General features: G+C 46.9%; 1 protein-coding gene across 4 annotated transcripts in view; it reads left to right on the top strand.

Moving 5' to 3' along the window:
• The window catches only part of prkcab (protein kinase C, alpha, b), a 450914-nt gene that overhangs the window by 410645 nt on the left and 26672 nt on the right, over window positions 1–13597 (top strand). For all 4 annotated transcript variants that reach the window (XM_078225790.1, XM_078225787.1, XM_078225789.1 and 1 more), the window contains 2 exons: window positions 8637–8717; window positions 11359–11466. In XM_078225790.1, the coding sequence (XP_078081916.1) occupies window positions 8637–8717; window positions 11359–11466 (189 nt within the window). The remainder of the gene's footprint in view (window positions 1–8636; window positions 8718–11358; window positions 11467–13597) is intronic.

Genomic DNA, 13597 nt, shown 5'->3' with positions numbered 1-13597 from the left:
CTGTGTCCTGGAGTCTGTGCAGATCTGAGTCTCTTGCTGCCAGTTCAGTAGCACATTGCACCCAGATTGCAAAAAAAAATGAGAAATTGGAAATGTCGCTCTGCGTTAGGTGAGCGAGAGTTAGTGACAGGATCGAGATTGACAGCTGCCACTTCAGCTACGCTCTGACATTGGAGGAGAGGCGAGGCTTGCAATTTTGCACCAGCTTATAAAGAGTTTTATGCTGCTCAGGAAAGGGAAAAGCAATTCCCCATTCTCCTCTCGCGCAAAATAACCACTCAATTACACACAGAGAGTGACAACTTTTGTGATTGGGCACTGTAATTTGACAAGGTGGCAAGGTGGTTAGCACTGCTGCCTCACAGCACCAGGGACCTGGGTTCAATTCCTGGTTTGGGTCACTGTCTGTGCGGAGTCTGCACGTTCTCCCCGTGTCTGCGTGGGTTTCCTCTGGGTGCTCCGGTTTCCTCCCACAGTCCAAAATTGTGCGGATTACGTTGATTGGCTATGTTAAATTGCCCCTTAGTGTCCTGGGAAGTGTAGGTTAGAGGGATTAGTGGGGTAAATATGTGAGGTTACGGGGACCGGGTGGGATTGTGGTTGGTGCAGGCTCAGTGTGCGGACTGGCCTCCTTCTGCACTGTAAGGATTCTATGAAGAAGCGTACTGGAAAGCCATCATTGTTATTGGGTGGTTCATCCCTGCACTTTTCCAACTCCCAGTGGGTGAATAGACCTGAGTCATTTTAACCATTTAAGCTTTGATCTAACTGCTGATTGAATTACATATCTGCTTCAGCCGAGGACACTGATACAGAACCACGTGAGTACAGCAGCAGCTGACTAGCAAGATTCTGTGTTAAATGCTGTTACTTCCTGTCTAATTAATCACTGGATTCTGGAAAGCTGTAGTCGGATGCAGCTTGTTAAGCTCCAACTTTCCAAGTAGTTTCCATTGGGAAACGGCAGTGACAGGAAAAAGGTGGATTTTTCTGCACCTTATTGGTTACTCATTGCAGATTTCACAATAAGTGACAGATCCAATCAAATCTCGGGAGCCAGGGCTGGTCCAATAAACCCTTGGAGGGTAAGCAGAATTGGAAATACAATGCAGGTGGTTCTGGATTTCTCCCAGGAATCCATCCTCCAATCGGATGTGCCAGATATTGGGCATGGGATGTACTATCCCAGTGCGATGTACTATCCCAGTGCGCTGTACTATCCCAGTGCGATGTACTATCCCAGTGCGATGTACTATCCCAGTGCGCTGTACTATCCCAGTGCGATGTACTATCCCAGTGCGCTGTACTATCCCAGTGCGCTGTACTATCCCAGTGCGATGTACTATCCCAGTGCGCTGTACTATCCCAGTGCGCTGTACTATCCCAGTGCGATGTACTATCCCAGTGCGATGTACTATCCCAGTGCGATGTACTATCCCAGTGCGATGTACTATCCCAGTGCGATGTACTATCCCAGTGCGATGTACTATGCCAGTGCGCTGTACTATCCCAGTGCGCTGTACTATCCCAGTGCGCTGTACTATCCCAGTGCGATGTACTATGCCAGTGCGATGTACTATCCCAGTGCGATGTACTATCCCAGTGCGCTGTACTATCCCAGTGCGCTGTACTATCCCAGTGCAATGTACTATCCCAGTGCGATGTACTATCCCAGTGCGCTGTACTATCCCAGTGCGATGTACTGTCCCAGTGCGATGTACTATCCCAGTGCGCTGTACTATCCCAGTGCGATGTACTATCCCAGTGCGCTGTACTATCCCAGTGCGCTGTACTATCCCAGTGCAAGGTACTATCACAGTGCGATGTACTGTCCCAGTGCGATGTACTATCCCAGTGCGCTGTACTATCCCAGTGCGATGTACTATCCCAGTGCGATGTACTATCCCAATGCGATGTACTATCCCAGTGCGATGTACTATCCCAGTGCGATGTACTATCCCAGTGCGATGTACTATCCCAGTGCGATGTACTATCCCAGTGCGATGTACTATCCCAGTGCGCTGTACTATCCCAGTGCGATGTACTGTCCCAGTGCGATGTACTATCCCAGTGCGCTGTACTATCCCAGTGCGATGTACTATCCCAGTGCGATGTACTATCCCAGTGCGATGTACTATCCCAGTGCGCTGTACTATCCCAGTGCGATGTACTATCCCAGTGCGATGTACTATCCCAGTGCGATGTACTATCCCAGTGCGATGTACTATCCCAGTGCGCTGTACTATCCCAGTGCGATGTACTATCCCAGTGCGATGTACTATCCCAGTGCGCTGTACTATCCCAGTGCGAGGTACTGTCCCAGTGCGATGTACTATCCCAGTGCGCTGTACTATCCCAGTGCGATGTACTATCCCAGTGCGATGTACTATGCCAGTGCGATGTACTGTCCCAGTGCGATGTACTATCCCAGTGCGAGGTACTATGCCAGGATATCGAAGGGGACTGAGTGGCCTGTAATGTACCTGGCTAGAAATTTGCTTTCTTGACAAGAGCATAGTTGCGTTCTCGAGAAGGAATGTCTAACTGAATGGTGGAGACACTAGAGGCTGTTCATTGAGCAGAAGATGCTGGAAGGTGGCTGAGCGAAGAATTAGCCAGTATCTTTTTACAGATCGTGTGAGGTTACTCGGGTGGAATACACTTGGATCCTTCAGTTTTAATTAATTGTACTTCACGGGAGTCACAAGCATCAACAGTTATAGTGCCTGAGGTTCCTTGAACTCCCTGACTTGCAGAATGTGGTATGCTAGGTCACTACTATTCACATATTCCATGACAAATGAATTGGACTCCATTCAGCTGATGCTTGTTATAAAATGTTGGTCACATCCTTGGGAATCACTGCCACCAAACTCCAGCGATATCTAAACAACATTAGCCAACATTAGTCTTAAACATTAGCTTACTCTGGTCACTACAGTGCTGTATTGTCTCAAAGAACAAAGAAAATTACAGCACAGGAACAGGCCCTTCGGCCCTCCAAGCCTGCACCGACCATGCTGCCCGACTGAACTAAAACCCCCTACCCTTCCAGGGACCATATCCCTCTATTCCCGTCCTATTCATGTATTTGTCAAGGCGCCCCTTAAAACTCACTATTGTATCTGCTTCCACTACCTCCCCTAGCAACGGGTTCCAGGCACCCACCACCCTCTGTGTAAACAAACTTGCCTCATTCATCTCCTTTAAACCTTGCCCCTCGCACCTTAAACCTATGCCCCCTAGTAATTGACTCTTCCACCCTGGGAAAAAGCTTCTCTCTATCCATAGTGACTGGCTAATTCACTTACTTTTCTCTTCCACTGTTGTTGCCGAAGCTTTGCTGCATTTTTACAGGACTTGGAAGAAAGAGTCTAAGGAGAAAGCATTTTGTGATTGTTGTGGAAAACTCCCATACTGGGAAGCACAAAGTTAATAGTTTTGTAAAAGCCAACATTCTCGGTTAATTTGTAATTGAGGTTAATGCCATGGGCTTTTAATTTATTGCCCATCGCAGCTCTTAATTAAGTTGAAGTACAATTTATGAACTCCGTTATTTCCACACTGGTAGGAGACCAAGAGATGTGGTCAGTCAAAAGAATCTAGGTGTCCACGTACAGAAGCCATTCACAGCTAGTGTGTTGATGCTGGAAGTAAAGGAGGTTAATGAAAAGTAGCTTTCATCTTGATGGGGTTGGCATTTGAAACTGAGGACAAGTGCTTCCGGATTTGAGTCTTAAATAGCAGAGTTGTAATGTTAACATTGTTCTAGAATTATCCCCCCCCGTCACCCCAACCAGGGAAATGTATCTACCCTAACAAATCCTTCACTTATTTTAAATGTCTTCATTTGATTCCACAGAGCATTAGTCAGATTCCATATGTAGTCGAGTATTCAGTTTTAGACACCTAAGCTCAGGAACTACAATATTGACTTTTCATAGAATCCCTACAGTGCAGAAGGAGGCCATTCAGCCCATCGAGCCTGCATCGACAATAATCCCACCCAGGCTCTATTCCCACGTGTTCATCCTGCTATTCCCCTTGATACTAAGGGGCAATTTAGCATGACCAATCCACCTAACCCGCACATCTTTGGATTGTGGGAGGAAACCGGAGCACCCGGAGGAAACCCACGCAGGCACGGGAAGAACGTGTGAACTCCACACAGACAGTGACCCAAGCTGAGAATCAAACCCAGGTCCCTGGCTCTGTGAGCAGCAGTGCTAACCACTGTGCCACCTTAAAGGAGTACTATGTCTAGAACAGTGCAGCATCTTCTAGGGTTAAATTATGCGGCTTGGTTGTATAAATTAGATTTGTATTCCCTGAAATTTGGAAGATTGAGAGGTAACCTAATGAAGACATTTAAAATAAGTGAAGGATTTGTTAGGGTAGATACTTCTCCCTGGTTGGGGTGGTGGGGGGGGATAATTCTAGAACAATGTTAACATTACAACTCTGCTATTTAAGACTCAAATCCGGAAGCACTTGTCATGCAAAGATCAGTGGAACTCTGGAACTTGCTCCCTCAGGGATTGTGGATGTTGAGTAGATGAATTTTCTCTAGACTGAGATGGACAGCTTTATATTGGGTTAAACATTTGGATGGAGGTGGGCCAAAGGCAGACAATAGAATTGAGGAACAGACCATCTGTGATCTATTTGAATGACAGAACAAGCTTGTGGCATTGAGGGACCTCCTCCTGTTCCCACATGGAAATGCTTCCTGTTCCTTGGGTGTAAATTGGATAAGATGAACAAAGCTGGCTTCCACTGCACCTTTTGCAACATGTTTTCTATCTTCCACCACTACCCCCTCGCCTATAAATGATTTTCACAACTTGCAATCTTGGCAAATCTATTAGGAACTTGCAAAGATGTGCTCTAGATTAGGAATAGCTATCTACAATTCAAACTGCTCAGAATAGCACAGCATCAAGCAACTATCTCTGAATAAAAGCAAATCACTGCGGATGCTGGAATCTGAAACCAACAGAGAAAATGCTGGAAAATCTCAGCAGGTCTGGCAGCATCTGTAAGGAGAGAAAAGAGCTGACGTTTCGAGTCCAGGTGACCCTTTGTCAAAGCTAAAAGGCATAGAAAGTGGGAGATATTAATACTGCAGGGTGAGGGAATGAAAGATGAGTCATAGCCACAGAAACCAGGGGAAAGGCTGCTAATGGCAGCCCATAGAGAGAATAGAAGGTGTGAAAGGCCAAACAGCAGAGAAGCTGAAATCAGAGGGTAAACTGTGACAGATGAAGATGTGGGAGGAGGGGGAGAGATGGGTAGGAGAGAGATAAAATTGAGAAAAGGGGGGAAAAGGGAAGCAAAGGGGGAAGAAAAGGCAATGAAATGGGGGACAAAATAGGGGGAACGAGCGTGGGAGGAAAGAAAAATCAAGAAAGACAATAAAGAAATAAAAATTAAAAACAAAATAAAAATAACAGTTAAAAAATTAAATAATGTGAAAACAAAGAGGTCACGGTGGGGTAGAACTAATCATCTGAAGTTGTTGAATTATCTCTGATCTGTGTGATTGAAGGAATTGGAGTCTGGTCCGACTGTGATTCATTGGCAACTTACTGTTTACAGAAAGCAATCTGTTGCAGATGGCTCACCTTTGCTGGTGGCTTAAGGGGCTAATCCTTGAGAATTCAGCTGTGCCACAATCCAGCAGGGAGCCCGTGAACCAGCCTCCGCCACAGTCTCCCAGCCAGCTGTGCTATAAAAGCAGCGCAGTGCGCTGGGAGAACCACTCCCAGAATCATAGAATCCCAGAGGCCACTAGGCCCATCGAGCCTGCAATCCCACCCAGGCCCTATCCACCGCAACCCCACGCATTTAGCCTGCCAGTCCCCTTGACACTAAGGGGCAATTTAGCATGGCCAATCCACCTGAGCTGCGCATCTTTGGACTGTTAGGGAGGAAACCGGAGCATGCGGAGGAAACCCACGCAGACACGGGGAGAACGTGCAAACTCCACACAGACGGTGACCCAAAGCTGGAATCGAACCCGGGTCCCTGGAGCTGTGAGGCAGCAGTGCTAACCACTGTGCCACTGTGCCGCCCCAACATCCTTGGAGTGGACCTGACCATGATTAAACTCAAAAGATTCCATCTCTAGAAGATTCATGAATTGGCAAAACTGCCCCAAAGTTTACAGAAAACTTTTTTTTCAGTTAATCTTATTCCAGCTAAAGAAATGAAAGACAGTTGGCAAGTGTCTATGCAGCAAGTAGCAACATTGTCCCTATTTATAGGAAGGTGGCAGAGAATGACTAATCTGTGAGCAAACATTTTGGCACCTATGCCTGAATATAGAATTCTGCATTGTGATAGCACACACACATTCGACAAGTCTCAAGGCACTTTTACACTGGAGAGTGCAGCTGCTAGCAGATATAATTTTCTCCTCTCCTTTCTCTTTAATATAAGCTACCTATCTGACAACAGCAACATCACAGACCCTTGTGGATGCGACCTTACAACATAGAATCCCTACAGTGCCATTCGGCCCATTTGAGCCTGCACTGAAAACAATCCACCCCAGCCCAATCCCTGTAACCCGACACATTTACCCTGCTAATCCCCCTGACACTAAGGGAGAATTTAGCACGGCCAATTCACCTAACCCACACATCTTTGGAGTGTGGGAGGAAACCGGAGCACCCGGAGGAAACCCACGCAGACACGGGGAGAACGTGTAGACTCTGCACAGCCAGTGACCCAAGGCCGAATTGAATCCGGGTCCCTAGCGCTGTGAGGCAGCAGTGCTAACCACTGTGCCACCGCGCTGCTTCATGGGAAGTAGCCGTCACCGGCAAAGCCAGCATTTGTTCCCCATCCATAATTGCTCTCAAACTGAACATTTGAAAGGGCAGTTAAGAGTTAACCGCATGGCTGTGGGTCTGGAGTAGGCCAGACCAGGTAAGGATGGCAGATTTCCTTCCCTAAACGACAATAATGAACTAGACGGGCCTTAACACCAATCTATGATGGTTTCGTGGTCACCATTACAGAGACTAGCTTTATAGTCCAGATTTATTAGTTGAAATTAAATTCTACCAGCTATCATTGTGGAACCCGTGTCCCCAGAGCATTAGCATTAGCCTTTCCCATTAATGCTAAAGAATACAGGGGAGGAATTAAGCACCATCACTGGAGTAGTATTAGACAAGTTAATGGGGCTAAAGTCAGGTAAGTCCCCTGGCCCTGATGGCTTGCATCCCGGGATCCTAAAATAAGTAGCAATAGAGGATAGTGATGCATTGGTTGTAATTTTCCAAAAATCCTTGGATTGTGGAGGATTGGAAACCTGCCAATGTGACACCCCTTTCAAAAAAGGAGGGAGGCAAAAAGCAGATAACTATCGGCTGGTTAGCCTAACATCCATTGGAAAAATGTTGGAATTAATTATTAAGGAAATAATAGCAGCACATTTAGGGTGGTGCAGGCAGGCACGCTGACATCGTTTAAGACTTCCTGGATAGTCACATGAGCAGCCTGGGAATGGAGGGATACAAACAATTGGTCTAGTTGGACCAAGGAGCGGCACAGGCTTGGAGGGCCGAAGGGCCTGTTTCCTGTGCTGTACTGTTCTTTGTTCTTTGTTCTATTTCGAAAATTATAATCAAATCAAGCAGAGTTAACGTGGCTTCATGAAAGGGAAACCGTGTCTGACTAATTTATTAGAGTTTTTCGAGGAAGTCTCAACCACAGTGGATGGAGGGGAACCAGTAGATGTGTTGTGTTTGGACTTCCAGAAGGTGTTTGACAAGGTACCTCACAAAAGGTTAAGTAATAAGATAAGAGTCCGTGGTGTTGGAGGTAGAGAAATGGAGAATGGGCAGGAAACAGCGAGTGGGGATAAGGGGTTCTTTTTCAGGTTGGCGACCTGTAACCAGTGGGGTTCCACAGGGATCAGCGCTGGGACCACAAGGTTGGCGACCTGTAACCAGTGGGGTTCCACAGGGATCAGTGCTGGACTGCAACTGTTTACGATATATATTAATGACTTGGAGGAAGGAAGTGAATGTACTGTAGCCAAATTTCCAGATGACACAGAAATAGGTGGAATTGCTAAATTGTCCCATAGTGTCCCAAGATGTGTGGGTTGGATGGATTAGCCATAGGAAATGTGTGAGTTTAGAGGGATAGGGCAGGGGTGAGGGCCTGGGTAAGATACTCTGTCAGGGAGCCAGTGCAAACTCAATGGGCCGAATGGCCTCTTCTCCACTGGAGTGATTCTACTGTTATATGGCTGGAATGTTACAGGCCGTTCACGCCAGTGGGATTTTCCCATCCTACTGCGGTGAACAGAGATTTGGCTGGCTGCCAAATTCTCCGACTTCGCTGCAGTGGGAACGTGGTGGGAACAGTTGTCGGGTTGCGCCCTCTGATTCCATGAACAGCTTTGCCAGAACAAGTGAAATTCAGGAAATATATTCTTGCGTCCTGCTACGCAATTGTTAACCATGAAGTAGTCATGGTGACTGATGCTGGAAAAGGTTTCTGTGAAGGGGGTTGGAGTGGCAAAGCAGCCAGGTGTTGAAGCACTCACAATGTTACTACGTTGGGCTTATTCTGTCTTTTTTTCCCTCACATTCTGGATCTTTTCTCTTTTTTTTTAGATTATTGCTTATCAGCCGTATGGAAAGTCTGTGGACTGGTGGGCTTACGGAGTCTTACTTTATGAAATGTTGGCTGGACAGGTAAGGAACCTTTTTGGGAAAGTTGATTTTGGACAACAATATATTCCTGCCAGGGTTTATTTCAAGTCTTTTTGAGTCTAGATGATCCTTCGTCAGAGTGGAGGAAATCTAGCTCTGACGAAGGGTCATCCAGACTCGAAACGTTGGCTCTATTCTCTCTCCACAGATGCTGTCAGACCTGCTGAGATTTTCCAGTATTTTTCTGTGTTTGTTTCAGATTCCAGCACCCACGGTATTTTGCGTATATTCCTGTTTGGTAGCAACTAAACGGCACAATGGTTAGCACTGCTGCTTCACAGCGCCAGGGACCCAGGTTCAATTCCCGGCTTGGGTCACTGTCTGTGTGGAGTTTGCACATTATCCCCGTGTCTGCGTGGGTTTCCTCCAGGTGTTCCAGTTGCTCCCACAGTCAGAAAGATGTGCTGGTTAGGCGCATTGACCCGAACTGTGGCGACTAGGGGAATTTCACAGTAACTTCATTGCAGTGTTAATGGAAGCCTTACTTGTGACAAATAAACTTTAATTTTTAATAATAAACTGATTGAAGATCTGAGTGACCAGAAAGAATTGATTTTTCTTCTATTATCTTTATTCTTCAAAGATTTCCATTATTTAGAAGAGACATCAATTCCTGGAAAACTGGTCTGATGAAATATCAAAGTTTTTCTTCTGTAAAAGAATATAAATGGTGGAAAATGTGAGCAGGAATGCCCAAACAGCCATCAAATCAGATGGTTTTCTAAAAAAGTTCAAGTGAATCCTAATTTATTTCATAGAATCACAGAACCCGACAGTGCAGAAAGAGGCCATTCGGCCCATCGAGTCTGCACCGACCACAATCCCACCCAGGCCCTACCCCCGTAACCCCACATATTTACTCCACTAATCCCTCTAACCTACGCATCCCGGGACACTAAGGGGCAATTTAGCATGGCCAATCAACCTAACCCACACGTCTTTCGGACTGTGGGAGGAAACTGGAGCACCTGGAGGAAACCCACGCAGACACGGGGAGAACGTGCAGACTCCACACAGACAGTGACCCAAGCCAGGAATCGAACCCGGGTCCCTGGAACTGTGAGGCAGCAGTGCTAACCACTGTACCACCGTGCCACCCCATTTGTTATAAAAGCAGTGAAGACAACTAGCCTTGGAGTAAGATTGAAAGAGGCCTTATGAGTCAGGCATGTGGCTGGAAGTGGGAGGGGAGTGAAGAATTACATTTGTAAAGTTGGAGCAAGAGTTTTGAACGGGGAAACGGGCAGATAAAGGACGAGGGAATCAGTTTCAGAAGAATGAGGGAACTTGCATTTCTTCAGCACGATGTCAGGATGTCCCAGAGTGCACCACGGCAATTGAAGCACTCCTGAGATGTGGCCTATATCGTCCCGTCCCTGCAGGAGCGTGTGATTGGCTGATGGAGCAGGAAATTGAACCGCTTCCTCAGCCAATGACAGCTCATGGATTGTCAGGAGAGAGAAAGAGCAGCTGTCATCATTGTCAGTCTAAAATCTGAATGAGTGCGTTATAGGAGAGTTGGGAAGCATCAAAATCAAACCAAAACTACAGCTAGAGAAAAAGCAAGACCACAGACTGGCCATCACCCTCTCTTAGGCAATCCCTCGGGATTGAGGGTGGCTTGCCTCCACTCTGATTCGATGGAAGGCTGGTAAGTCCAATGCACGATCCACACGGATGGCAGGCGGTACTCGAAGTGTCGGGTAGATTAGGTTTGCGCACGCTCGCCGATGCCTCAACTTTTAAAAAATTCATTTGTGGGACATGGGCGTCGCCGGCTGGGCAGCATTTATTGCCCATCCCTAGTTGTCCTCGGAGGGCAGTTCTGAGTCAACCACATTGCTGCGGCTTTGGAGTCACATGTAGGCCAGACCAGGTAAGGACGGCAGATTTCCTTCCCTAAAAGACGTTAGTGAACCAGGTGGGATTTTCAGACAATCGACAATGTTTTCATGGTCATCAGTGGATTCTTAATTCCAGATTTTTAAAAAATTGAATTCAAATTCCATCATCTGCTGTGGTGGGATTTGAACCCAGGTCCTCAGAACATTAGCTGAGTTTCTGAATGAATAGTCTAGCGATAATACCACTCGGCCATCGCCTCCCCAATGTGATTTACTGCTGCAGTTTCTTGACATGTTCAGTGCCTTCCAAAATAAACCTTGTCCACAAATCAGGGCCTTCTATGAGTCGACAGGGATGTTTAACATCCTCAGGGACACTTTGAGAAAATCCCGAAAGTGTTTCCACTCTCCTCTTGGGAATTTCCAACTGCAACTGAGTTCCAAATAGAACAAAAATGGAAAATGTTGGAAAATCCCAGCAGGTCTGACAGCATCTGTGGAGAGAGAATAGAGCCAACATCTCGAGTCCGGGTCATCCAGATTTGGGGAATCAAATCCAGTGGTCCCTCTACTCTTACAAAGAAAGCAAGAGCAAAAATTGTCAAATATATTTTTGAAATCTCCAAGTAAAGAATGCGTGTGCGAATCTATCAATGTGGTATAAATTCAGCTTAGGTTTATGAATTGAATAACCCTCATTATCTTGTTTCAGATCTGTTGTCAGTTTTAATGGAGCTTTAACTGAAGCTTTTGCTGGCTTGCTTTTTGTGTCCTGACAGCCTCCGTTTGATGGGGAGGATGAGGATGAGCTTTTCCAGTCTATAATGGAGCACAACGTCTCATATCCAAAATCACTGACAAAGGAAGCTGTCTTAATCTGCAAGGGGGTAAGACATCACTCTCCTGTCATGACAGCACTTGCGAAGGGTTGTACGGTAACAACATGCTTTATATTGTGAGGTTAATGATTACTGCACTGGGTGATGTGACAGACTAATATGGTTAAGAGCTTTCATGCTGATTCTTGGTCAACATAAATATTTTACAGTAATTGAGACAATTAACAATGTTACCCAACTTCTTGAAGTATCCATCTCCAGACGTAAGACTTTGATCGAGCTGTTAGTCTTTCATGTAATCATGTCTCTATAGTGCAGAAGGAGGCCATCCAGCCCATCGAGTCTGCACCGACCACAATCCCACCCAGGCCCTATTCTTGTAACCCTACATATTTATCCTGGTAATCCTCCTGATACTAGAGGCAATTTAGCATGGCTAATCAACCTAAGCCGCACATCTTTGGACTGTGGGAGGAAGCCAGAGCACCCGGAGGAAACCCACGCAGACACGGGGAGAATGTGCAAACTCCACACAGACAGTCACCCGAGGCTGGAATTGAACCCTGGCGCTGTGAAGAAGCAGTGCTAACCACTGTGCCACCGTGCCACCCCTATTCATTTAAAGCTTTTTGACTCAACCCATGTTTCTTAATCAATCGTCTCATCAATGCTGTAGCTGGATTCTAGCTCAGGAAATTTGATTAAAGGTCATTGGCCTGGAATTTAGGACAAGATTATCCCTGTGACATCTCTAAACTGTGCTCCCAGTAAAATGGGCTTCACTGGCTGATATTTAACAGAGGCGATGGAGTTCTTGCCTGTAGGATGGAGAGTTGGTGAGATCCCCGCGGCACCCCTTTAAGGGAAGCCCAGCTGAATGAAGTGTCACGCGGGCACTTACCTGGGCAGTGACGGGCCTTCCCCAGGATCAAGGACCCCTGAGGCGGAGGCTCCGCCCACTGAGAGCTGCTGACCAATCAGGGAAGTGGCGTCCTCCTGACGCCCAGGCTGGTGGTTGGATCCCAGGCCAGAGGTGAGTAACGGCAGGAGGAGAATCATTGGGGGCCAGTGTCAGGAGAGGGTGTCAGCAGCAAGGTCAGGGGGTGGCTACTGACACGCCCTCCCTTCCCAATGCCCGGGCCCTTGATCACCGAGTATCTTTCAATGAGGGATCCACTCCACCCCCGACCCCTACAACACACCAGGGTTGCTTGTCATGCTCCCCACCTGGTGAACTCCTCAACATTGGTTTTTTTAATTCATTTCTGGGACATGGGTGTCGCTGGCTGGCCCGCATTTATTGCCCATCCCTAGTTGCCCTTGGAGGGTCATTGAGAGTTAACCACATTGCTGTGGCTCTGGAGTCACATGTAGGCCAGACCCAGGTAAGGACAGCAGATTTCCTTCGCTAAAGGACGTGAGTGAACCAGATGGTTTTTTCCGACAATGGTTTCATGGTCATCAAAATATTTTTTATTGAATTCAAATTCCAGCATCTGCCGTGGTGGGATTCAAACCCAGGTCCCCAGAACATTAATTAAGTTTCTGGATTAATAGTCTCGCGATAATACCACTAGGCCATCACCTCTCCACGAGCGCTCGCAATGGCGAAATGAGGCCTTTAGGTGGGTATTAATTGGGCCTTCCTACCATGGATTTAATCCGATTGGAGGCAGGATGGTGACCAGGTCTCCACCCACCTGATTAAATGCTTCCCTGGCGCCAATCCTGCCACAGAGGTGGGGTGTGGGAATGTGATCTTCCCCAGAGGATGGGCTTAGAGTCTAATTCAGGATAGAGGGCGGGACTCAATCCAAAACTGTCCAACTTGGAAGCAACAGCAGAATACAGTGGCAGGAGGTGAGAGAGAGAGGACTTCATAATGGAAGTTTGAACAAGTTTAAACAAAATAATGTCCTTTGGGGTCTGGCCACCACTGTGGGAGTGGGATTGGTAGGTTCCCGAGGGTGGCCTGTAGCCATGGCTGCACCCAGCAAAATAAAGTAAAGTTTATTTATTAGCCACAAGTAGGCTTACATTAACACTGCAATGAAGTTCCTGTGAAATTCCCTTAGTTGCCACACTCCGGTGCCTGTTCGGGTCAATGCACCTAACCAGCACGTCTTTCAGACTGTGGGAGGAAACCGGAGCACCCAGAGGAAACCCACACAGTCATGGG

The sequence above is a fragment of the Mustelus asterias genome, chromosome 12 (assembly GCF_964213995.1).
Source record: "Mustelus asterias chromosome 12, sMusAst1.hap1.1, whole genome shotgun sequence".
In the NCBI taxonomy this organism is placed as follows: Eukaryota; Metazoa; Chordata; class Chondrichthyes; order Carcharhiniformes; family Triakidae; genus Mustelus; species Mustelus asterias.
The sequence above is the reverse complement of the archived record's forward strand: the minus strand, read 5'-3'. Positions and strand labels throughout refer to the sequence as shown.